Here is a 26,852-nt window from a genome sequence, read left to right as displayed (position 1 = left end):
AGGAGCGCGTTGCTGTTGCGTTTCCTTTACGAAGGCGTTCTTATTTAATACATTCTTTGCATTAAATATAGCTTTAATTGTTTTATATTTTTTTGTTTTGACATTGCAAATGATTAGAGGTTTGTTTTTTGTCTTGATGTAAGCAGTGTGTGAAATATTTTACTACTGTGAACCTAGCCAAAACAAGGTAGGTTACTCCAAAATCATTTTAAAAATAAGTCTGAAAAATTGTTACTTAATACTTAACTAGTAAGATTAATGTTATAGACTGATTCATTTGGTATTTTTGTTAGGTGTCTGCCGGTCCCCGTCCCCGAATTTTTGTTGGGGCAAAAGAAAAAAAAAAGAATAATTTATTTCCAAAGAAACACTCTTATATTATTATATCTATTATTACAGAGGAATTAAAATGTTCAAATGAGAATTAAAAATTAAGTTGGCTCACGACCTTTCAGAATAAAGACACAACAGAGCAATTGCCGCACTGCCACTAGCCAGAGCCAGGTCTAGTCGTCTACTGATAAAAGTAACAAGACAAAAGCCGTGACGCAACACTAACAGTGCAAAGAAAACAAAGTCAAAAGAATAGAAAGACTATTTATCCAGACATACTAGTATAATCATTTATTGTTTATTCAATACCTAATTAAAAATATATTTTATTATTTTACATAATAAATTATAAACAAAAGAAATATCTGATATAGTGAACAGATCTGTATCTTGGTTAGATGGGGTTAAAAAAATATATTTCTAAGATCCAATACAATATTTACAACTCACAAATTACATTGAATTAATTTCTTTGAAAATAATCTCTAACAGTTTTGTGTTTTTGAATAAAGAAATATATTTCTTTGTCTCTACTTCCTTGTTTCATCACTTGCATTTTGTCAGCAATTGAAGCAACTGGGTAGCAACCGGGTGGTGTAAGAGGGGAGGGGGAGGGTCTATGACCTTGAATTCACACATCGTTGCCCGGGCCTGGCTGGTGAGACTGATTCATTGTTTTTGTTGACATACTACTACCCTTCCTTAAGAGAAAAAGGCCCTGCTGTTCCAAAAACATTGAGGGTAGTTTAAAAACATTGACCTGTGTTGCCAAGGGCACTAGGCTAGAAGATAGCATTTAACTTTCTTGTCTCTTGATTTAATATTATTTTAATCTTCTATATATTATTTAAGAGTTACTTTTCGGGTACCTAATTAGTTGTGATATTGTTTGGCTTTATTTTATGGATTTTTAATTCTTTTCATTCATTAGCTATCCAAATCAGTTGCTTTAGGATTTTAATCTCTTGCAGTAGGTCTATACTACTGTATGACATGATATGCATTTTTTAGTCCTTATTAATTATACCATAAACAATGTTTGTATGTTATTTACTGTTTTTGAGTTTTATAGGAAATTAGTTTACACAATATCTTTTCTTCAATGAGTTCTCCACTTGACATGTTGCTTCTAGCCTATTACTATTTTAGGCCCTATAAAAATAATGCCTAGGTAAAGCTGTAGGCCTACTGATGCCAATAATAATTCTTTATTTATGATGATGTAACAAATAATGTAAGTGTGAGGTTATTATACTAAGGAGGTTAGGAGGCAGGGAATGAATGATACATATTGCATGGTGGAAACATATTATTTTTATTTTCTTCTTGCTTGCAGTCCTGAAGCTGGTCCACAGGCCCTAAACTTGTGATATGTAAATTTATTTCTTAATGGTCTTTTTATATTAAGTTCCATTCAAATTTGTTGTAATTTAGCTACCGGCACCTATTTAGTTATTTAAACAGTTATTAAAATGAGAATGAATGTCTTGATAAAAAAAATATTTTCTTCTTTCTTGCAGTTGAGCCAATTCAAGTAAAAATTATGAAATAGGCAAGTAAAGCAGCTCACTGGTATTTCCAGCAGTTATTCTAATACATATGATTGAAAATAAATATTTTTTCACCTAAAATTCATATGTTAAGTATGAAATAGGCCTAATACCACATCAACAAAAATTTGTATTACACAAATGTGATACATTTTAATTATTGTTAATCCACTCAATTGACAATTATGAATAGAAAAATACGGTATTGCTTCGAATCGAGTTGCATCGAATCGAATCGAAAATCTTTTGAATCGAATCGTTGCTTCGAATCGAAAATTTTTTGCTGCTTCGCACACCCCTATAAAATAGTAAGTAAAATTCATTATTTTTTACAATATCTGTTTTGGTTTAACCGTGATTTTTCCCAATAGTGCGAAAAAATGCACCATAGATTTGACAGTAGATAAATGTAGTTATACATCATTGTAAAGCCCTTTAAATAAGGAAGTTTTTAGTAATATTTGTCTAACTCAGCGGAACTCGGTAACCGATAAATAAATTTCTGAATGTTATTTAAATTTTAGTCGATATTAAAAATAATTGTTTAACGAAGAAATGTAAATAGCATATTTTTCCGTAACTCAACGATTATGTGTTATATCTATTTAAAATTTTGTGAGGATTCTGAAAATGACATTTAAATGAACAATTAGTGCATTTTTAACAGATTAATATAACCTTCTTCATAACAACTACAATATTTTTTGGAAAATTGTAATTAATTTGTTATTCCCTAACGGTTTAGGTTGGGAACCTCAAATGTGCGTCATTATGTCGCCATTACCATGTAGTTTGATGCAAAATTTTATTTAACACTTATGACCGGACACCCTGTATATGAAGGAATTTACTGGGACGGGAAAGAAAAAGTAAAAATATTGTTTTAAAAATTTCTATTGTCAAATGGCATTATTTATACAAAATAGAAATCAGGTACACAAAACTAAAAAATATTTAAAAATATGTATTTATTATTGCACATATAGAAAACCGTTTAAATTGATATCCTTAATTACTAAAAATGTATTTATTTTATCCGATAAACTAAAAGAAAATTTAAAAAAACTATCAAAATAGCTTTATATCACAGAAAATGCTAGAACACAGAATATTGTCAACTGCGTTTGGACTAATATTTCTTCATTTATTATTGAAACTTCTACAGCTGGGGTTTGCCAGAAATCGGAAACTCTCCTCTTAATATTCTGTAACAAACAAACAACAAAGATTTATTATATTTTCCTCTGGTATTGTAATAAAAGAGTAAAGAGCATAAATTATTAACACCAAAGATGAATGATAGGAAAAATTTTTGTTGACTCCAGTACACTCATGCTTTTCAGGACACCAAATACATTTTCTAACAGGATAAGAAGACTACTTTAAGTTTCCAATGTCAATTATAAAATCTGTTTTGTATTTTATAATTTTCTATTTGTAACAAACACATTTCCTACCTAGTGATCTTTGATTCACAGTATAGTATTTAGTATTTGTTATTATTAATCTATGGGGGAGTGAACTGGTCTACTACTTCGGTCTCTGAGGTCTTGGGTTCAAATCCCGCCAAATCACCTATGTATTTTATCTATGACTGAAGTAATTTGAAAAACAATCCCGGGCCTGTGCCTAGCGTCCTAGGACAAAAAAATATCAATTTAAATAATGTACTTACTTTTTTCTTCAGAAGTGCTCTTTGTTCATTTGACTGAGAGGGCAGCAGCCTTATGGCGGACCCAGAACTTGAGCTTGTTCTCAGCAACTGTTACACTGTAATAGAAATGGGTATTAATTAATCACTCCTAGCAAGTGCGAACAGGAATAAATAAAGTCAACTAAAGATATTTTTAAAAATTCAAGTAAAAAATAGTGGTTATGAATGATGAGATACTGGAAAGTAGTTTTCCTTTAAGATGATTAAAAGGAATCATCGCCGTTAATGATGAGGAAGAGGAATTTAACAATAGATAAAACTCCAATAGCTTATATAACCTATATTATATAACCTGAAAAATTTTAGAGATCTTTTTTGTTTCTCTTCACTCATTAATAGCATATTTCTACAGTTTTATCAACAAGTAATTTAAATACCATCAAGATTCCATTAAGGACAACAAGAAAAACAAAAAATAGATTTCAAGAATATGTGCTTGATTTTCATTTCCAAATTTAATAACACAATGGACAATTTTGTTGAGTAACAACTATCTCAATATACACCCTATTGCATATCAGGAGGATTGATAAATTAAATAACAAATACCAAAGATAAAAAGATCAGTGTTAGTTTGTCATTGACTTTTGACTTGTTATTGAATTCTGGAGTCTCTTTTAGACAGTCACTAACAAAAATTATCCACAGCCTCTTACGTCTCTTAAATGGTTTGGATTGGAAATATTAAAACTTGTGCATGTAATTCTGTTTCAATTTACTATTACTAATATAATATTCCGATATTATTAGGTGTTGTTATGCTAAAATCATAGAAAAACTGCATTTTCCTACAGTTACCTAACAAATGTACATGTTCTCTCACTGATTTGAGAAAGCAAAGTGGCCAATTCACTCATCAGTGAGACAATGATAACATTGTCTCACTCTAATTACTTTGTCTCACTCCAGATTTGCAACGTGAAGCCACGAAATAGTGAGCTAACATGCAGACAAGGTCGTATGCGCGCAAAATACGTTGGCAGCACTGGCTGTAAATCAGCTGGTCAGCTGTTGTACTGTTGTATCATTAAATAAATGTCATATTAAAGTTCACTTCTGTGTAAAAATATGTTACGTTTCTTTACAAATTTGTTTGTTTTATGGTAACTATAGGAAAAATATAATGTGCAACTCCAGTGCAAAGTGCAATTGCCTCACTCGAGAAACCATTCCTCACTTGCCTACGGCTCGTGGATTAAGAATTTCTCTCGAGTGAGGCAATTGCTCACTTTGTTCACTAGTTGCACAAATAACTATTATTGTGAATAAAAATAAATCAAAATAGATTTTACTCACTAGAAGTTGACATTTCCCTTGAAGTTGGTCGGAGGTGTCCAGATAAGAGTTACACTCTTCTTTGGGTCCGGGCTGTTGTGGGAACCAGTGTCCTGAAAATAATCATTAAACTAGAGAGGAAGTAGACCAAACATGACAGCAGAAGACTTTGACCTGGCTATAAATGCTTGTTGTTACATGTTCTAAGATCTTACTAATATTATAAATGTGAAAGTTTGTGTGTTTGTTTGTTTGTTTGTTTGTTTGTTTGTTTGTTTGAAGTTCAATCACGCATAAACCACTGGACGGATTGGGCTGAAATTTTGCATGATGATAACTTACATTCCCGATTAACATATAGGCATATTCTTATCTCAAAAATCCTTTCGGGCTCCGCCCCAGTGGCTCTGTAATTCCCCATGTTAACCTTATGAGTATTCATATTTAAAGGGAGTTAAAGAATTTAGTCAGCTGTTTCAACTAAAAAAGTTGGTTCTATGATATAGAAAAGCATTAAAAAGTTATAAGATTTACCAACAGGGTGCAGCACTATATTTTTTTTGCATTTATGAAAACTGCTAATATGAACTAAGCAGCAACAAAAAACTGTGATTCGCAATGAGAACTGTAAAGTAGGATTGTTTACAGTTATGTTTATGTTTTTCATTTCATGAATATTTTGTGATATTTTGCAAATTGTTGATAATTTATTTTTCTCTATTGTTTAGATGAAGTGGTAGAACATTATGGCTATGGTAGATGTGTAATACTATAGAATACTGTAAATTTAAAAAAGCAAATTTTATCAAACTGTTTCCTCCCTTATTGCAAACGCAAAGCTTGAGTATAACTGCAATAAGCATTTTATACTTATATTCCAACCCCGTACGAAGGACGGGTACTCTGCTAGTATTATATAGGTACAAGATAAGATATCTTATTTTTGTTTCAAAGAATGGACGGGTTGGTTTTGTTTGTATTGCAAACAAGTATAATATAAAATTTTCCTAATATATAAATTTTATATTTGAAGTCATACCATCCGGATTTACTTACGGCCTTTAGTTTTCAAGTTTCTAAAATATACAGCCAAAACTGATAAGTTGAGTTTGAGTTTTTCTGAAATCCTTCAAATTACATTTTTTTTATTTTGTTGCTTTTTACTAACCTAATTGTAACCATATAATTGACATTCGTTACCTTTCTTTGTTTCTGGTTTTTTTATTGAATACTAATAGCTCATTGACAATCTGTAATCCTACTGGAAAGGAAATAAACTTTAAATTATTGAAATATTTTACACAAGAATGTTCTGATTTTTATACCATAAAATAAATACTTCCATTTCTCTGTTGCTACACAGTTAGGTAATACCGTTGACTGTAAACCCTTTAATAAATTTACGGTAATACCATTCTACCGATCCCTTTCCTAAACTATACCTGGGCTATGCATCCTGCTCTTAAACTTGATAGGTAGACTTGTTCTATTGATGTTTCAATAACCAATTAATGCAATCAATTTGGTAGCCAAGTGGTTGGGTTCACATTCAAAATTAAAGGTCGCTGGTTTGGTTAAAAAATTCTGGACTGAGATGCCATTTGTCATTGGGTCATCAAATTAATTATGCTATCCAACAAAACTTGACGTTAGATATCAACAAGGCCAAGATTTGTGGTTTGGACCATTCCCTTTCACAAAACGTAAAAGAATTCCACTTTTGTGAGTACACAAAGACAAAATAGCAAAATAGACTTACATTATCAGCACTGCAAGTGACAGTCCTGGCGTTGTCACCCTTGGGTTGGAATGTTCCGAGAGGTGTCGGGGAGTTGCCGGACCTAGCCTGTACCATAAAGGCCGCAAAAGTCGGTCCTCCTGCCTTCTGCCTGATGGTGAACTCCACACTGTCCGAGCTGCGGATGGTGACACGCTCCAAGGAGAAGTCGTAGGGGATCTTGGAGTTCTGGGCGGCTACGTCGTTGTGGCCTGGACCCTTAGGCATCATGTCTACGCATGCAGACACGGGCACTTCGAAGGGGTAACTTGCAGCCAGGTGAGCTGCCCCCACCACTAGCCAGGCGACTGCGCTTAGCGAAAACATTCTGGAACTTACCAAGGTTGTTAATATTAATCCAATGGGGCGCTGAAGGTAAGTAATCTATTCTACCACCCTGAGAAACGGTACAAAATTGTAATATCATTCGTTATTGATCATTGAACTGGATATTTGGTATCTGCAATCATCCTGGTCTTAATAAGTGCTGGTCTTGGTAACTAAGCTGTAATATCTACCGTCTTTATTTTCCATTATATTTTCTCCACCTTAGCACAAGTGCAGTTTTAAAAATCACTTAGAAGATTCTGGCTTTAATACAGGCCTGATTTAACCTTTTTTTGATGCCATAGTTAAAACTCAAAGGATTTAAACTCTACCACCAATAAGGGGATAATTGATCTGTAGTTGCTGGGATAACCATAACCATACCTGACAGAGAAAAAATCTTCCTTTTTCATAAGTCTTTGATTTGTTCAGGCGTAATGAGAAAAAATGAATTTTTTAGAAAATATTCAGGCCTCAAATCTATGTTTCTGTTTTCCAGGATTATTTAAGATTACAGTAACTTATGTTTTTTTTTTTTCGGGGCAGATATCTAATAATGTTATTGCAACGTTTCTTCAATTCTGGCGTAAAGTAGGTTTGAAAGTAAATTACCGGTATCAGTTTTAAAAAATTGATAAATTTTATGCCTTTGTATAAACATTTATAAAAACAATGGGTCCTGGTTTGAAATTTTTAAGATTCACATTTGGATAAGGAATCTCTAGATTTTAATAGCCGCAAACAGGTAGAGCTGAGGCTCATTCATCTATACTTTCTTGAAGAAAGAATTTGGCCAAAGCTGGTCCATGATAAAATGTCTATAGTATCAAATAAGCAATTAACATTTGAAATCAAGTGTAAAATAATAACTACACATAATAATGTTATTGGTTACATAATTTTCACACTTTGCTGATCAACAAGGGCACAAACCATGAGTGAAGGTTTTTGGTTAAATCCACGGTTGGTCGAGCGTGAGATAATTATATCTCTACTTATGCATTAGTATTGTTGACAGGAAAACCTGTACTGTTATGTCTGTGATCAAAGGTATAGGTCGTGGTTCTTGGAAAAACAATGGACAATTACCTAAGAGGAAGCTGTGGAGGTCTTAAAGACCTAACTGTTCCCTGAGGCTATCACTGAAGGTCAACAACTTCTCGTGTCTGAATTTACAAACGTTACTTGGAACAGCTTATTCATTAGCATTTAAATGTGTTTACCAGCATCTATGCCTAACACAATTTTTTGTGAACAAATAAATAATTCTCCTATGACCTTATACACTTTAAAATAGGTTTGTTGGTGGATTCTTAAAATTTTTTGTATTGTCTACAGCTCCAAGAAAGGTCCAGGGGGTCCTAAATTTGCCTCAACACGTTTTTGAGTATTTGGATTTTTTTCATTTAGGAAAGTGGTTTATCTCTCATTTGTTCCACTTTACTGTAGTAAAGCTATGGGTTCCAAATTTGTGAAAATTTATAAATTATTTTAACAAAATTGCAGAAGACAGAAAAACACATAAATACATAGATTAAAAGATAGATACATTTATTACAAACAATATTTCTACTAAAATATAATACTTAAGTTTTAATTTTGTGTATAACAATAATAATTTATACAAAATAACCAAGCTGATTCAATTTTTTTAACCACAGAAGAAATTTCCTTAAAGATTGACAATATTGATGTTCGTCAGAGTATGGTTAGCTAAAAAGTTGTTATATTTTATGATTTCTGTTAATTTATTGTGTATTTAATAGCCCCTTGGCCCTAATTTTATTAGGAAACCTAGCTGACAATTTTTATTAAAATTGGTTATGTATTTAAAAGCGTTTATAAGTTCTCCTGGTTGCCTTAACATGCTAGTACAGTAGGTCAATTTCGTATAAAAAAATAAGGTGAGAGTGATTTCCTCACTTTGAAAAATCACCACAGACGTTGAATACATAATTAATCTGGTTTGTGAAAGAACCTGTTATCCTCATTCTCATAATGGCACAGAACAACTCAACACAAACAGGTTTAACACCCAGCAAATGAAACTGAGAGTAGATCGAGTTAATTTTGAAAATTACACTTAGATTCTGAGCAATTATATTAATAACGGATTTAATATTTCAGCTCAAGGGCCTTTTTGGTATGTCCTTAATGTGCACTCGTGTCATTATGACTGGACTTACATCTAGTTGGAAGAAATTACAAGTGGGTTTTTATTTGTACTCATAATTATATGAAACTAGATCATACAATAAATTGTCTTTATTCAAAAGTTATATTTCACTAACGCATTGTTCAAAAGTATTGGTAGTTGACTTTGAAGCAATTAGAACTTAGAAGACAACACAAACAAAACCATCTGTAAAATTGCAATATAACACCTTTCTTGTCTCCTAGCACCGTAACTTTGTATAGATACTTTATCTTAAGATATTATTGTCTTTTAGTCATGCATTTTATCAAGAGTGATAGTTTAAATTTAAAAATAAAATTAACATACCTGATCACAAATAATATACATTAATAATAATGAAATATTATTAGTATATATATCAAAATCCCCAAAAAATACATACTATTCTGTTTTGTAACACTGTGTTTGTACTTTATACTATAGTATCCATATATATAATTACTTTAAACATATATGTGAATGTTTAAAACTGAAGTACCGGTAGCCTTTTATAAACTTCACTAAGATGTTTTATCCTCTTGTGTTTTTATTAAATAGAATCTTGCAGTTATATGGTGTATAAAATAAGCTTAAAGTCCATCTTTTACTGCTGTTTATAGTAGGTCTACCTCTTTGTTTCAAATCATTCTACAAATGAAAGCTTCACAAAGATAAACAAGCTAGAACAGACATTTAAGTAGGCCGCTTTAACTCACCTAATTAAGTAGTTTGTTATTTTCTATGAGAACTTTGTTTTCACAAAGTTAAACCAATTATTGTATTCATTGGTTAAAGCTAACAACAATATTTTGCACTATTATTTACATTGTCTTTAAAATGATATTTATTACGTCAAATAGCTCAATCATTCAAAAATGTTATTGTTATTTTGTCATTTAAATAGAGTAATACCCATGTTTAATTGGTTATTTTGTTTTCTTCAGAATAAGATTCACTTACTCGGCAAATAACATACAACACTATTTAAGAAAAGAACAATGAATTTAAAGGTATTAAATGCTGTACCATTGGAATATCAAAACAATTGAAATGTTATCTCAAATAGATTTTTTTAACGTTTATTTACTGGTTATTTTGTATTTAAAATAACATTTAAAGCATATGAAATAAATTTTAAAATTAGGAAATTAAACAGGCACAGTTATAGTTCTACCACTTTCTTACTCTTATTCTGTTTAATACACCACAAACAATAATACAAGAAAAATTGTATGTAAATAATATATTCAATTTCAGTGCTTCTGGAGATAAAATAAAAGTTATTGTGTTGATTTACGTTTGGACAGAATTTGGTTTACAAAATAAATTTAAGAACATTTGAATTCCTTGCTTAGCACAATAAAAATTAATAAAAAAACTACAATTTCACACAAATGTGTTTAAAATGGTTATAAAGCTTATTATACATTTTAAAAACAATTTTGTCACTTTATATTTAACTTTTGACAGTTTGGCAAGCTTACCTGTTGACTGTTGATCACACGAGTACCACTCGTTGGTGACTGGCGCGGGCGCGGCATTCCCGCGTTTTATGTAGCCCCTGTAGCCGGCATCGCGACCTTCCACCTTCTTGGCTAACCACCTCTTAGGACTAACCTCTTGAGGAAGTCTTCAGATTCAGTATGCTGTAAAACAAAGTCTAAACCCAACTTGACATAAGAAAGCTAAAATGGTTCCAAGCTAACAATGCACCTGTTCTTATAGTGTACTCACATGTAAAGGGATATTTTATTTGGATAGAAAGTACGTTGTGTAAATAAGAAAAAAACATTAATAAAAAGAAAATAAATTGACAAGTTTATAATTGTGTTATTTTATTGTCGTAGTTAAAAGTGAACATATTTAGTTTCTATTAATAAAAAATTGTTAAAAAAATTGACTAAAAACTTATTGAAAGTTATAAAAAAAAGAAAACTGTTATAATTATTGAGTTCACACCAGTTATTTAAGCACTAAAAAAATAAATAGTAAACGGTTCATAAACAGTATGGACTTTTTTAAAATTTTATATTTCCTATAGATTATATGATTGTAAACTCCTTATTTAGATCTGCATCTTCCATCTTGGCACTGTTCATGAGATAAAAAAACAAAATACCCCCGCCGCAGCAAACCTGCAGACTAAGCGAATTTCCATTAGCCTGATAGGATTTACACTAACATTCCCTCTTAAAAATATCATATTTATTCCCTATTTAAATAGAATTAGTTTAACGAGTAAATAGAATTAGTTTAACGAGTACTTAGGTTTGCTGCAACAGGGAGGGTAAAAAGGTGTTTTTTAATGTTAATAGTTTAGTAAAATGAATGTATTTTCCAAATTCGATCAAAATATGTTCATAAACAAGCAAACTACAACAGTTGACTTATTCTCCATAAGAATAACATGGGGAATTTAAATTTAAAGTTTTTGGAATTTTCTCCCTAACCATTAGGCGCACAATAACGCTTCAATATACAAAATTATTTGTTTTTTTACGCTCTACAAAATTCGCTAATCAGCTCAAATATACAATTACAGCTTTTGCTGCCAAATACGTTCGAGCGCCCTCAAGCTAAGCAATTATCCACAGAAGAAAATCCGACCCATGTATAAATTCATAATGTGAAACCAGGATTACTTTAATGTTTTTTATTATCTATAAATTAATGTTAAACTAATTAATCTTCACAATGCTATCTATTGATGGATTTTAGATATATTTACAAAGGTACCGTTAATATTTTCAATGGATTTTTATGATTAGCTTAAACTAGTAAATGTTGTTTTTTTTGCTCCATGGGTCTTTGTACAAAACGTCCAACGAGTTTGAAAAACATCCCATACTGTATAAATATGTTGTCCAGCGCTGAATACTGTACTGACGCAGCGCTTAGCCGAGGCAGGGCTTGCGACAATTGTTTGTTGGCCTTCAAAGCTCATGTTCAAATTTATTGACCTAACGATCTTGTATAATGTTTACTTAAGATGCCAGCATGGTTAAACCCAGGATAATTTATGAGTATGTTGTATTAATTTATCTTTGTATAAGTGTGATCATGATCTGATCTCTACATAAAAGTTATTTAAACGTTGTAGAAATGCATTGTAAAAAGAAATCCATTGTTTTAATTAAGAAAATAATTAGTCTTTGTTGTATAGTGTAGCGAAAAGTAACGTTCAAAACATGAGGGGAAAATGGTTCTACTGTATGCATATTCTCGACCATTTAAAGTGCTCATTAAATCTCGCACTTCAAACATGGTCTTAAACTCACTCTCTAGTCTTGTTATGAAATATACTATTTTTATTTGTGTGTTAGTGTTCTAATCATCGTTTTCCTCAAATATTAAATTTAACAGATTTTTGTACCTTAGAACTTTTAACATAATATCAATCCAAAAATCCTTCTACGTTAAGTCAAATAAAAGAACAATTTTAAATCCTTTGAATTTTTCATAACAGATGTCAGGACACCATTTTATTAATTTTTAGCAGTCCTGTGAAAATAAGTCTATAGTTCGGCCGCTTAGAAAACAACCTGCGCGCTAATGCTAAACCAATGCTGGAGGAGGTCGCTTTCTAAGCGGCCGAACTATAGTTTGAATATTAGATAAAACTGTTTATCTAGAGGATTAATATGTCGGATTTGCCAAACTAGGATTTAGGGTACTCAGGAAAATTACATAAAATAAGTCGGTACACACAATTTTTTCTATTATTATTTATTTGCATCTGGCATTGTTAACTCCAATGGGTCAGATGTGATGTCGATCCAGTAAATGTCGAAGTTTCTGACAACACTGGCACTGAAACAAATAATATTAGTTTAGATCAAATATAGTTGCATATAAAATTAAAAGTTCAGCAAGTAATATATTTTCCTACAGTTACTTAACAATGTACATGTTCTCTCACTGATTTGAGAAAGCAAAGTGGCCAATTCGCTCATCAGTGAGACAATGTTAACATTGTCTCACCCTAATTACTTTGTCTCACTCCAGATTTGCAACGTGAAGGCACGAAATAGTGAGCGCGTAACATGCAGGCAACGTCGTATGCGCGCGAAATACGTTGGCAGCACTGGCTGTAAATCAGCTGGTCAGCTGTTGTACTGTTGTATTTGTCACTTCACGTTAAATGTTTTATTAAAAGTTCACTTCTGTGTAAAAATAGGTTATGTTTCTTCACCAACTTATTTGTTTTATGGTAACTGTAGGAAAAGTATAATGTGCAACTCGAGTTCAAAGTACAATTGCCTCACTCGAGAAACCATTCCTCACTCGCCTACGGCTCGTGAGTAAGGATTTCTCTCGAGTGAGTCAATTGTTCACTTTTCTCACTAGTTGCACAAATAACTATTGTACGCTGCTTGACATATATTTATAACATTAAACTACACCTTAAGCTTATACCAAGTTAAAATAAATCAAGTAAATTGATAGTTGACACCAAATGATGAAATCGGTTGATTAATGTAGATGGTTCTGAAAAAAAAAACAAAAAACAGTAACAACTTCTATCATAGATTAAACATGTTTAATCTATGCTTCTATACATTTGTTTTTTCAACACAAACACAAACCTAATTGACAGAGGCACCAATAATAGTAGTTATGGACCTAATTAAAAACATATCGCCTAAGTACCTCTACCTAACACTACAAAAGATGTACTGTTTAGTTTTATCTATTTTTTTATGTTTATTTTTGACAATTTTTATTGAGTTTGACATGTACACTAAGTGAAATGGCATGCAATAACAATGAACAAGAATACAACAAGATTAATTCATTAAATAAATAAGTTACAAACGCAACGAAATGAATATAAAAAGCTTTGCTATCTTGGGATAAATTTAAACAGACTGTTAATATCCTGCAGAAGTATTGTATTATCAAAACCTATACAATATTTTCATTTAAGAAATAGAAACTTACAGAGGAAAATAATATACGTAAATAAGGATAGAACGTATCAGTCTAGAGTTCATCGAATTGAGGTAAGGTAAGTCACGTGAGTAACACACTGTTGCGAAACGTCATCCAACCGGTCCAACCAGCTGACTGTATGTAACAGCTGATATATCATCCAACAATGTGTCACTGCCACCTGGTATAGGAGACAATGGACTCTTAAGTCTCAACCTTTCTACCTATTATATGCAGACTCTTCTACACAAAATTCGTATAAACTCTAAAAAGTATGATAATATCCGGGGTAGAATCGAAGATTTCTTTTGAAAATTGAAGAACACCTATATGTATTTGAATATTAAAAAATATATTTAAGTTAAATGAAAATCACCATTGTACATCGTTGAGAGAACTAAATCATTAAGCTTTTTTATTTACCAGCTGAAATAAGAGCATGGCCGTGTATTTGGTTTGTAACTATTAATTATATTGGTAAAATAAAGATACAACTATACAATTACTAAGTTAATGTTTGATCAATTTTATGTATACAAGTAGCTGGTAGACATTAAATATTAAAATATCAGGGTTTGGGGTTTGCCCTCTAAAAGAAAAACATTAAATGAATGCAAAGTAAAAATTTAAACGATATGATCAAGACGGCACAAGTATTAAATTCATCCAAGAATAAAATTAATTAAACATGAATATGAACAGTTACTGTCAACTAGAATAATAAATACTCCTGCTGCAGCAAACCTGCAGACTAAGCGAGTGTCCATTAGCCTGATTGGGTTTTTAATTAAATTTATTTAAATAATATTAGATTTAACAGAGATTTGCTGCTACAGGGAGGGTAATCAAGTGTGTTTTTTATAAAATATTAATAGCTTAGTATAAAATAAATATATTTTCCAAGTTTGGTCAAAATATATCCATAAACAAACAAACTTCATCAGTTTGCTTATTCTCCTTAAAAATAAAATAGAGATAAAAAATTAAGAATTCTTTGAATTTTCTCTTTAACCAAACCCTTTAAAAAACAGTTCAATATACTAAGTAATTTTTTTAAGCTCTTTAAAATGGTGCAAAGAGAAATTAAGAAATTTTATGTTTTAAGGGTCAAAAATAAGAAAAACCAATTTTACCCCCCCCCCCCCCCCAAAAAAAAAACTCGTTCCCATGGTCCGATTGTGCTGGTTACCAAAACTAATTCAAGTTTATCCCCCCCTACATCTTCAAGCGAAATTTAATCAAAATTGGACAAAAATTGCTCAAGTTATCCAGTTTACTGACATATTATACACAAATTTGAACGAATAAAATTTTTTGCCTCTGGGACATCACAATTAAAAAGGATATCTGTCCCGGGTCTAGGTCTTACCGTGCCACCTACAGTAATAGCTACTTCCCTATAAAGAAATTCGCTAAAAACCAGAGTCTTCAATAATAAATGCTGACAAATATAACGTTCAAATAACCTATTTTTTTAGAAATAAAAAAACATTGACACTGCGATTCCTAAGTTGTAAATTTCTGGATAAGGTTAGGTGTAGAAACACATACTCAGTGCATAACTATAACTGTATAATTTATGTATATACTCTTCTTTGACTGCAGCCAAAGCCGCTAGATTTGTTTGGATCAGTATTTTGTGAAAGTAAGGAAGTCAGCCTTCCGTAGTACAGCACAGCTGCCCACTAGCCACGTGTGGACTAATAACTCACGTCTCAAGGTCTCTGCTGACTACTCTGTGTTCCCGATCCGATGAAACAACATGATTAGAATAAAGCCATTCTGCTTAGACCACTCCAGTATTCATTAAAACTGTATAACTGACTTGATCAGAGGTTATACAAACTCGATCTTTCATCCAAATACCTGATGGAATAAGTTAAAAATTTTTTTCAAAGGGAGTCATAGTATGTGTGTGATTAATTCCTTTGGATTTAGCTTGTTTCAGTTCCTGTAAATACATTAGACTAGTTGCTTTGCACGTGCTTCGCTACGGGGTGAGAATGAAGAAAAGAATAATTAGGTTTTTTAAACCTACGTAAGAAACAGTTACAACAAACTTACCATGAAACATATATGGAAAGATCAATCGTACTTATTAATTATTTAAATGCATACTTCTTAATGTTTTACTATCACTTTATATAGTGTATTGCAATATATGCAAAAGTGTAATTCATTGACCATATGGCACCAAGAAACAAATCTTCATAATAAACAAATTTAATTAAATAGCAGAATGAAGCATAACAGCTGGGTTAGTAAATTTTTCTTCATAAGAGATACATTGGGATTTTGATGGCCTGTGAGGCAAAGCCCGAGGACTTTTATTACAGGAATAGGAGAAAGGGTATACACAAAAATTACTTAATTTTGACACTTTGTTTGTAAAAATCCGTCCATTATTAACGGAGGAGTAGTGTATCGTAGAAAACTCCTTCACGTATCTAATCTAAATATATAAAAGGCAAAGCCCTCACTGACTCACTCACTCACTACTCATCACTAATTCTCCCACTTCCCATTTACCTAGGCTGAAATTCTGTACACCGATTCTTTGGGCATTAAATAGGAAAACTAAGTAGTTTTTATTCTGATCGGGCTTTCGGGCTCCGCCCCAGTGGCTCTGGAGTTTCCCATGTTAACCTTATGATTTTTCATATTTAAAAGTAATTAATGAATCTTAACAGCTGTTTCAATTAAACATGTTGGTTCTGTTCTATGATGTTCAATAGCATTAAAGTTACAAGGATTACCAACAGGGTGCAGCAATATAATTTTTTTTTTAATTTATGACAACAGCTAATTTGCAACCAAAAGGTGATTGAGCGTAGCGAACAAACTTCAACCTGGAGACGAGTTAGCGTAGCGAACGAGCTAACCTGAAAGCAAGTGAGCGCAGCGAACGAGCTTCAACCTAAAGGTGAGTGAGTGTAGCAAACGAACTTCAACCAGGACGTGATTGAGCCATGCGAATACTTATGAAGTTAAACGGGGCAAAGCCCGCGGGTACAGCTAGTGATATATAAGATCATCAAGAAAAAACATACCGGAATGAATTATATATAAGAATGCTATATGGTGATTAATATTAAGACTTGTAATTAAGGTATACTGTACTTCTTATCAAGTTTTGCAGTAACATGTGATTAGAAGCATTATACAAAATAAGGCTATGAAAAATAGGCACTTATTGAGATTTACATGCTATTTAAGGTCTTGTTATTGAGGTTCGCTTTATGTTTGTGTCACATGGTCATCCAGCATGTATTTTGCCAATATTAGGTCCTGAAGACCATGAGTAAATTATCCAGTTGCAAAACAATGTTATGATATACATAAACAATAGGTAAGTCTTAACCAGCATTCTTTTGGGGTTTTAGTATGTGTGTACCTATAGAGTGGATGTTGCAAAAAACTACAAGGTTAAAGATTTGGTAAGATACATAACTCGCATAAGCCAGTTCAGTTTGGTGCGATTACATTTTTGTGGAAATTCGCCTGATGGTTGATTTATGCAAGGTTATCTCTTACAAAACCACTGTCCTTGAAGTTTTAGCAAGTGTTTCCCATGCCTATCAAGAGAATTGAGAATTAATTAATTTTTCAATCTAATTGATGAGAAGGTAAAAATCACCAATATTTTATTGTTTGACAGTCGTCTTATGTTTCTGTCCGACCATTAAGACCAGAGGTTTGTTGTCGACCGGAAGCTGGTGCATCTCAGCTACTGTGGCTTGAGATAGTGGAGCCTCGAGAATCTCTAATGCCTGTCGTCCGCTGGCAAACCTCGTCACTCTGGTCAGGGTGTACACGTACTGTCCACACCTCCTCTTGCAACAAACTTCCACAACATTTGACACCTCAGATTGCTCAGGTTTAAACCCTTTATTCTTACTAAACATCCATTTAGAGGACTCGTCAGTCACCTTGAGCAGTTTCAAACAATCTACAACACTTAGTGTTTGATCGTCGTCACTTTCTCTGACATCTTCAGATAACGGACGTCCATAACAATCACACAATGGTGTTCCGTCGCTTTTGTACAACGGGCGTCCGTACCGGTCAAAAAGAGGCATGCCGATCTTGTTGTATAGTGGTCGTCCCAAATCATCAAACAGAGGACCACCGAAGGCATCTTTCAGTGGTTGGGAGTATTTAAGTAAACGGTACACGCTAGGTACTGCTAAAATAGTGTCTATATGTTTTGGTAAATGTGATCTTACGTTTTTGTAAAGAGGTTTTTCAGAGAAAGGCTGAATGGGTTTGTTCAAAAAGTCAAAGAGTATTCTACCATTAGCATCTGTTGTGGGACGCCCGCAGTTATCGTATATTGCATTTGTGAAAATATCATACTTCGGTCTACCAAAGGAATCAAAAAGCATTCTTCCACGTCTGTCATATATCTTTCTCCCGAAAATATCTACTAGTTTTGTGTTTGAATACGATTCATCTGCTGATGTCAGAACTCTTCCTTCACAATCCATCAATGGCTGACCAATCGCATCTACTAAGGATCTTCCATAAGCATCAGTCAATGGACGGCCAAACTTATCATAAATAAGCATTCCAGCAAGATCATACAGAGGACGTCCATATTTATCATATACCGGTTCTCCAAACTCATCATGGGATTCATTGTGAGAGAGTGAAAGAAATTTATCCCTAGAAGGTATATTTACTTTCTTTTTTGGAACGTTTCTTAATTTGGACCTCAAAGTTTGTCTAGCTTTATCACCTAGTCTTCTGCCATGCGCTCCAGTCAAGGGTATTCCATGGCGATCATACAGAAAGTTGCCATGGATATCTTTTAACGGTTTCCCATATTCATTGTATTGATAAGGCTCCATACACTGCTTCTCACTTGTTTTTGAAAGTGAGTCTTTGAAAAACTGAAACAGGTTTAATGAATACATTTTTTTTGGCGACTTACTTTTAAATCTTGATTGCTCTTCTTTGATTGCTTCAAAATGTGCCACATGGACTGAAGAAGTATTCTTTATTTTTTCTGTGGCATTAAATAGAAATACCGTATTTGTTGACTCTTTCTTAAGATTTGTTTTATGATCTAGCTTGTCTTCAGTTTTATTTTCTGGCAAGTTTTCAGATGCGTCAGGAGGTAAAACAATTACATTTTGCTCTGTAGTGAATTTTTGACTCCCAGAAGTTTCTCTGAGCAATGGTTTGCTTTGGTTTTCTTGTTTCTCCAATATATCAGCCATATTTTCTGTTTTGGGAGTATCAGTAATATGTATTGTTTCATTTTTATTTTCTAAGTTTTTGTCAACATTATTTTCAACAGTGGATAAAAGAGTAGTTTTCGAGTCATTGCTCAAATCTGGGTTTTCAAAGTCGACAGAACCGAGGATATCATTCTCGTTGGAGTATTTTACAAACCTATCACTCATGAATCCATCAGCAAACTTTACTTTTCCAACTTTCTGTTCGTCTTTGTCTTTTCCAATTCCATCAAAACTTTTCTCTATTGCCATACTCGTCAGGTCAGCTCTACTATCACTTAATTGTAAAAATTCAGACTCAAGCTTTACGTTTTCTTCAATGTTATCCATATTTATATTTTTTCTTTTGGCTAATGCAATTTTATTTCCATACTTGAAATAAAGAGGTTGACTATTACTGGTGCACATTGGCATTCCGTTCTTGTTACAGATAATTGAAGCGTCCTCAAGTAGTCTTCCACAGCCATCTGTTAAAGGCTTTCCGGTTGAGTTGAAAATTTGAACATGCCTTATTAAATTCTCTAGAGGTTTCCTACTGTAAATCTTCTTTAAGCTATGTCCTTCATGGTTACTAATGTCTACTTTATCTTTTGCTCTCATACCTATCATAGGTTTGCCTGAAGCGTAGAGGAGTGGTCGTCCAAAACAGTCCGTCAGAGGATGACCAGTATTATCATAAAGAAACAGAATGTTACCTCGACCAATGTCCAACAAAGGTATATCAGGTTCATTATCAGAAGGAGGAATGTTTAGGTTTGTACTGGGATAAATTGCAGACTCTCCAAGACAGTTGAACACTTGATTCCCTCTTAAATCAGACACAACTTTGCCCTCATCATCAAAAATTACTAATTTTTCACCGAAAATATTTGCCAATGGTCGACCTTTTTGATCTGTCAGAGGTTTACCACTTTTACTGAACAGCCTTAAAGGATCTATAAACTCAGGTAAGTTTTCCTTTTCTTCAACCAATTTACTATTACAGGATAAGAAGGAGCCCTTTGAATTACACTCTGTGGACAAAGTAATTGAGGCACCCTCTTCCATGACCAATAATTTGACATTTGCATTTAAAAATTTGGTCTGTCTTAAATTTGTTCTTAAATCACCTATTTTTTGAGTAGATAAAAGTGTCGAAGTCTTGCTTTGACTCGAGGTAGAAGAAGAGACACTGATTTGCTTATAAATGTCACTTTTGGTCTCAAACGAAGATTTGGTTTTAAAACTGTCTGCACTATGTATACAATTAGTATTTTTATAGCTTGTGATGTTTTTACTTGTGATACCTGGAATCATTGGTAATATTTCAAGAAGTAGAAAGAATTAGTTTTTGTTTGATCGTGAATCATTATAGTAGCCCAGTTTGAATATTTAAAATGTTAGGTATTGTAATTTATACATCTACAATTTTGCTAAAATCTGTTTAAAAGATTAAGCTTACATATAACCTAAGAAAAAGACAACACATTGAAATTTTTTATAACCTTTATTTTATTGAGCTGTTTATGTTTGTAAACAGTTACATTTGTTTGGTTAACTAACAAACATCTGATATTTTTGTTAAACCCATTCACTGGTAGACTCTAGGAGGTAAATGGTATAACATGTATGTAACTGACCAAGGCTGAGCTGATAAAACCAATATCAGTCATACTACGGGTAGATTCATGCTACAGACTACAGCGATTTCCATTTGGCTAATTGGATTTTCACTTAAATAAGCCGTAAAATATGTCAAATTTAGTCCCTATCCAAACAAAATTGGATGATTTAAGGAGTACCAAGTTTTGCTGATTCAGGGAAGACGGTAAAGTGGGTTTTTGGTAAAATGTCAATAGCTTACTATGAAATAAATTTGTTAGATTTTATCAAAATATATCCATATATAAGCAAACTGCAACAGTTAATTTATTAACTAGACTTAATTACCAGGCTTAAGAAAAACATGGAAATTTAAATTTAAATATATGTATGATCTCTGTGCCCAACCATTGATTGTGCAACAACGCAATTCAATATACTTTTATTAATTCAACAAATTTTGGTAGAAAGAGATGGCAAAACTTTTATGTTTTGAGGGTCAAAAACAAATTTTTACCGCCTTGTTGTAGCGTCCATGGGAACTATGAAATAATACAGACAAATGGCCAGAACTTCAAAAATGACCCTCGTAACATGATATTAATCACAATATCACTCTTTGAAATTAAACCAAAAGTGTTTGTAACTCATTTGGAATTACCTTGTAGAATAGAATTCAACTAAATAATCTGTCTAGACAGTTAATGACAAGAAGAAGAACTGTAGTTATAAAGTTACAGCGAAACCGTCTATAATTCTGTAAGACAAAATTTTTACCAGAAAATTGTGGACGTCTGGTAAGTCGCAGAAAAGTGGGAGGGTCTTAAATTAAAGGTATTGACCCCAGGGACTCGGGAAAAATAGCAGAATTCCCATAAAGTTACCAGAAAACGAGATATAACGTAAAATATCCAGCATAAGAAATGCATGGGGACTGAAAAACGTCTGCATTCTATCAGCTGTTACTTATTTATTTGCAATGTTTACATTTATTCCGAAAGTCAATGTTGGTAAACAATGTTTCAAAATGAATTGTGTTTAATTTTTTTGTTTTCCTGTTTTCCGTTTTTATAATGAGTGAAGTAACTAGACAGGGTAGGAGAAGACCTGCAAGATGTGGAAGAGTGTCCAGGAATTCAACAGACTTAAGAAATGCAAAAGAGAACGTCGGTAGGGCCTAACTGTGAAAGAAATCCAGAAGCTGTTTTACAACCTGTCTTAAGAAGAACGCTGGAAAATGAGTTGAGTGTTGTTTCTCACAATCTAGGTCCTCTTAAAGCAATATTGCATGCACTGTGGCGCATTTCACTTCGCAGAGGAGGCCACAAATGGACATTTCAACGCATGTTGCCACACTGGACATGCCACAGCCACAAGTAAATGACGAACTAAAAGAACTGTTTTTACATGATTCGAACTTCATAAAAAACATAAGGCTATACAACAGTGCAATGGCTTTTGCGTCGCTTTCACCTACACAAAAAGAGATTCCGGGAAATGGGCCTTACTGTCTTAAAATTCAGGGACAATTTCATAGATATATTTCTGACTTACTACCGCGCGAAATGGGGAATTTCCTTCATAATAATAATAATTTAAACCTTTACATTTTATTGGTTCTCAAAATGGAAACTATAACAGAATTCGTAAGATTACAAAACAAATCTTCAATTTTAAACTAGAAAAGATGTGCAATGTTTGGCTGTATGATTTCAGCTCTGATTCGTCGGGCTCAGGCGAAACCGTGTGCACGTTTTGCAACATAAAATTGATAATTTTAAAAACATATTTCGAATATTTATCTTTTTATATAACCGGTATGGTTTTTTATTGTTCAGTAGTCTAAATTAGGGGCTATGGCCCCTACAGGCCACTAGTAAATTATATAAATACATATTGAAAATGGTAAATAACTTACTAAAACCAGACTTTTCCAGCAACTTTGGTCGGTGGAACCCATTTGAATACCACTTCAGATTTTACATCATTCTCTATATGAGTTGCAGTGTTCTGTAAAATAAAAACAATCCATGGTGACTCTAACAACATTCTACACTCATCCTCCACCCATATTTGGGTTAAAATATGCACCTAGGTGGCATCCCCATCTTATAATGATAATGAAGTTAACGTTTGATGGCTATTTACACTTTCTGACTTGCATGATAATAAATAACAACACTTGCCCCACATATAACATGAACAACGCATGATAACAACTACCATTGCTGTTTACATTCATGAATGACAAACTATACTAAGTTTAGCTTTTAGAATTTTCTTGCGTATATATGAAAAAATAGTGGTGCCACTACCTCTTTTTTAAATGAACGAATGATTTAAGAGCACCTATCCGCTATAAATTTTACTTTAATCTTGCCTGATGCAGGGTGATATCTGAGCCAATTTAATGTACACATTTCAGTACGTTATGCTTATAGTCTTTTGAATCCTGGTAACACATATTTTATACAGAAATTTAAGAATATGTTATAAAAACTTGAGGTTTTCACGTAAACTGCTAAGATAACATTTTTTAAATACATCTAATCTGACAACAAGGGTTGTATAACAAACTCACTCTCAGAGTCATAGTTTAGCTTAGTTAAAAATTCTAATTGTTGTTGTCAATGTCAAACTTTTTAATCATAATTATGGTCTAAAACCCATGTTTTTTGCACACTTCAAAGTTCAAATATTTACTGATTACTGACCTCAACTCCATCACAGCAGTCCAACATCTGGTAGTATTTTGGAGTAGGCTCAAACCTCCCAACTACTCTGTCATTCATGCGGGCCTGTATGATGAATCCTTTGAATGCTTGGTGACCGGTGAGCGTCAAGTTCATCATTTGATTTCCTCCGATCGGATTGTACTTGATGTGGTTACTACTCATCTCGTAGGTACTGAGTTCTATTCTGTAAGGTGAAGTTGTGTTCTGTGGTGGTTTTAAATGCCTCGGAATCAATGTTTCGCAAACCTCTTCAGGCGCTCCGTCCGAGTAACCATGGGTGTTTTGAAACACTGACGCCAACAGAAGGAATGATGCTATTGAGTTTGTAGCTGGTGTCCTGAGTGAAAAATTATGTTTCACATGAGTCGGAAAGAAATATAACCACTATGCAATATGCTCATGTTTTTTTTACAATTGTTGGTTACAGAGAAAATCCAAAAAAATATCAATTTTTTAGGCAACGCTTATACGGTCTTATCGTATAGTCGCGGACTATGTAATCCCGAGCTATGAACCACCTCTAAGTGCTCTCAATCTTTTGATTAAAAAGACGGTTTGGACACAAGGGTTTAAAAAACTCATTTTTTAATAATAAAAAATCCAACATTTTGAATTATTTTGGGGGGTTAAGATTTATAAATTTTACTGAACTTTTTGGGTTTTCAGTGTCAATTAGGACCAAGCCCTACAATCGTGCCAAATTTCAGATCTCTAGCACAACTTCTAGAAAATATGTTTAAATTTGTATAGGCCTACTGGTACATGATCAGTGAATCGGTTACAGATGCGGCGGTATATTTAATTAGATGTATGGTTTAATTGATTAGTTGTAAAGAATTTTCATTTCTCCAATCGATATCTGAACAGTTGGCCGTTCCGACCATGGTGGAATAAGGGGTTCTACTGTATATATACAAAGCCTATATATAATGCCCGTGGCATTTATTTAAAAATTTTCACGGGAACTGTCCAAACGCTGGTCTCACTACAATCTAATGTCCACCTTTTGATAGATAGCTGATAGCCCAAGGAAAAAATTTTGCAGATAGCTTTTAAATGGAAACCACCTGGAATTGAACTAGAGTAGACTCCCTCTTATCCGGATTCCTCGGGACCGAGGCCAGTCCGGATAACGGGTTTTCCGGTTAAACTAACGTCCCCTAAAACTCGTTAAAACGGACCGTTTACTGTGATATTCTAAATAAATTTATGAGAGCATTGTATTTAGACACGTGATCACTGGTCTCAAATCTTTCCCACGAGAACAAACGTTTCAGTACCGCCCACTTCCTGCCGATCTAGTCCGTTTAAGCCAATGTGCTGATAAAAATTGTCCGGTTAAAGAGATGTCATTTCCGCCGAGTGTAGTCCGGTTAGAAGGTGTCCGGATAAGAGGGAGTCTACTGTAGCTACCTTGATGAAAACACCAACTGTAGTATAATTTGTTGAAATTATTAACATGTTTTCACTTTCAGTACTTGTATTCACGAGAGAAATTTTATTTTCATCACTCCGTAACGAAAGTAACTATTTTTGATAACAGCTGACATCAATGAAAGTAGTTGTTTCCCAAGCTCTAATTTAGGGCGAGGGAAAATCAATCAGCTGATTTTCCCTCTCTCTAAATTTACTTTCCTTGCTCTCGATTAGTTATTTATTTACTCACTACGCACGCTAGTGTTTTGTTACAGTTTAATTTAATGATTTGAATCAGCTGTATGTATTGTAAAAAGTTGTTTTATTCTTTTATTTTGATGTTTACAAAATTATTCGAAAAAAATACATAGGTTTCCTTTTAGATTTTATTTTATTTTGATGTTTAAACAAAATAATTGAGAAATAAATTAGTTGTAATATTACTGAGGTCTGTTATTCTGTGTTTGTGTATTTTTGCGTTGTAATGAAAAGTATCGTTCATAACTCGTACCACGAGTAATTTTCCGGCACTTGCTCCATTATTCCCGTCCTCGGCCTTGCCTCGTACGTGAAAATAGCTCTCACATACTCGGCTTCGCCTCGCTCGTGAAATTGGGGTTTCTTGTGTGAGGCGAAGCCAAATTGAACTTGAAATTGAAAAAAAACTAGAGCGCACGCCGAAAAATGCCACTTTCGGTCCTAGTATTGAAATATACAATTTCCTAAAGAAGTTGTAAACATCTCTTTACAGCACTTGTTCAATTTGTATTGACAACAGATTTCAGACAACAGAATATCATAAATAATGATAGTTTAGAAAGATAATTTCATTTAATTTTGTTTTGTTTATTCTTCTTAGGCTTAGCATTTGTTTTGTAGAGATAATGATTGTTTTAGCGATAAGTAAGGCATGATTCATCTTTATATTTATTTGACGCTATTCATTGTATAAAAATTTGTACTGTTAATGAATAAAGAGAATTTGAATTGAATTGAATTGAATTTGTTAAGCATGTTAGTGCAACTCCAGTGTAAACATGGCTTCAAGCTTACTAGATATTTTAAAGCATAAAATTAAAATTAAGTACTCACATGTTTTTAACTAAACTCTGCTACACCTTACTGAACGGCAATTAAATTATTTTGTCCGCTATGACAAATAAATATTGTAAACCCATTATTCTCTCACTTTTTTGAACATACACTACATGCAGTGCTTTACTAACAGGGAAAAAAATACACTCCAAATATTGAAATAAAGCCTTGCCTTTTCACTTTCCTATCATTGTGGATGAAAAGTAATGAAATGAAGATCAGAAGATAAGATTTCAGGTCTAATTGCTAGTTTGCTAGTCAATGCACTGGAAACCGATTCATGCGAGAATATATCGAATTGGCTCTGGACAAGACATAGGTTGAACTTAGTATAAGAAAACTGTGATTACTTGTTTGACTCAATTTATGTTTATTTGCCTCGTGATTTGGCGAAGTATTTAGTACGTTCACATTTCTCTTTAATTCACTCAATATAGCCTATTTGTAATTACTTGTCAACAAAAGTTGTAATGTCCTTTAATCAACAACCTATCCCTAGTCTATTTTCTCAGTGATTTTACGTAATATGGCTCGGTTTTTAATTAAGATGGCGTGTAGCTTTATATCTACATACAAATATCTTTTAAACAGTATGCATAGATTTTCCCTATGATGCACACGAGTTGAGAAAAAAGGTTATTAAAGAAACATGCTTGCCTATTAATATATAGATTAGTTCAACACTTATTTATTTATTTAAA

The 26,852-nt window shown here is 33.0% G+C and overlaps 3 protein-coding genes across 4 annotated transcripts; all 3 read right to left on the bottom strand.

Moving 5' to 3' along the window:
- Positions 1 to 2,761: 2,761 nt before the first annotated feature.
- On the bottom strand, positions 2,762 to 10,762 carry LOC128999689 (putative defense protein 1). Of its 2 annotated transcripts, none has more exons than XM_054426314.1 (5): positions 10,637 to 10,762; positions 6,632 to 6,983; positions 4,894 to 4,985; positions 3,559 to 3,653; positions 2,762 to 3,088 (listed from the first exon to the last, which is right to left on the bottom strand). In XM_054426314.1, exons 2-4 carry the CDS (start codon positions 6,974 to 6,976, stop codon positions 3,584 to 3,586), a joined length of 507 nt encoding a protein of 168 aa, XP_054282289.1. In that variant the 5' UTR covers positions 6,977 to 6,983; positions 10,637 to 10,762; the 3' UTR covers positions 2,762 to 3,088; positions 3,559 to 3,583. The 2 variants fall into 2 exon arrangements, with proteins under 2 accessions (XP_054282289.1, XP_054282290.1); XM_054426315.1 differs by having other exon boundaries at positions 6,632 to 6,977; positions 10,637 to 10,758.
- Positions 10,763 to 12,851: 2,089 nt separating this feature from the next.
- On the bottom strand, positions 12,852 to 26,278 carry LOC128999688 (putative defense protein Hdd11). The gene is made up of 4 exons (XM_054426313.1): positions 26,149 to 26,278; positions 23,620 to 23,977; positions 22,824 to 22,915; positions 12,852 to 12,962 (listed from the first exon to the last, which is right to left on the bottom strand). Coding segments are annotated over exons 1-4 (540 nt in total). The 5' UTR covers positions 26,151 to 26,278; the 3' UTR covers positions 12,852 to 12,874.
- Positions 17,725 to 20,713, bottom strand: LOC128999676 (uncharacterized). Its single transcript, XM_054426296.1, has one exon. The coding sequence runs from the start codon at positions 20,618 to 20,620 to the stop codon at positions 17,729 to 17,731; it is 2,892 nt and encodes a 963-aa protein (XP_054282271.1). The 5' UTR covers positions 20,621 to 20,713; the 3' UTR covers positions 17,725 to 17,728.
- Positions 26,279 to 26,852: the final 574 nt, after the last annotated feature.

The sequence above is a fragment of the Macrosteles quadrilineatus genome, unplaced genomic scaffold (genome assembly GCF_028750875.1).
Source record: "Macrosteles quadrilineatus isolate MER2022 unplaced genomic scaffold, UCM_ALF_1.0 Scaffold_8__2_contigs__length_117827958, whole genome shotgun sequence".
In the NCBI taxonomy this organism is placed as follows: domain Eukaryota; kingdom Metazoa; phylum Arthropoda; class Insecta; order Hemiptera; family Cicadellidae; genus Macrosteles; species Macrosteles quadrilineatus.
The sequence above is the reverse complement of the archived record's forward strand: the minus strand, read 5'-3'. Positions and strand labels throughout refer to the sequence as shown.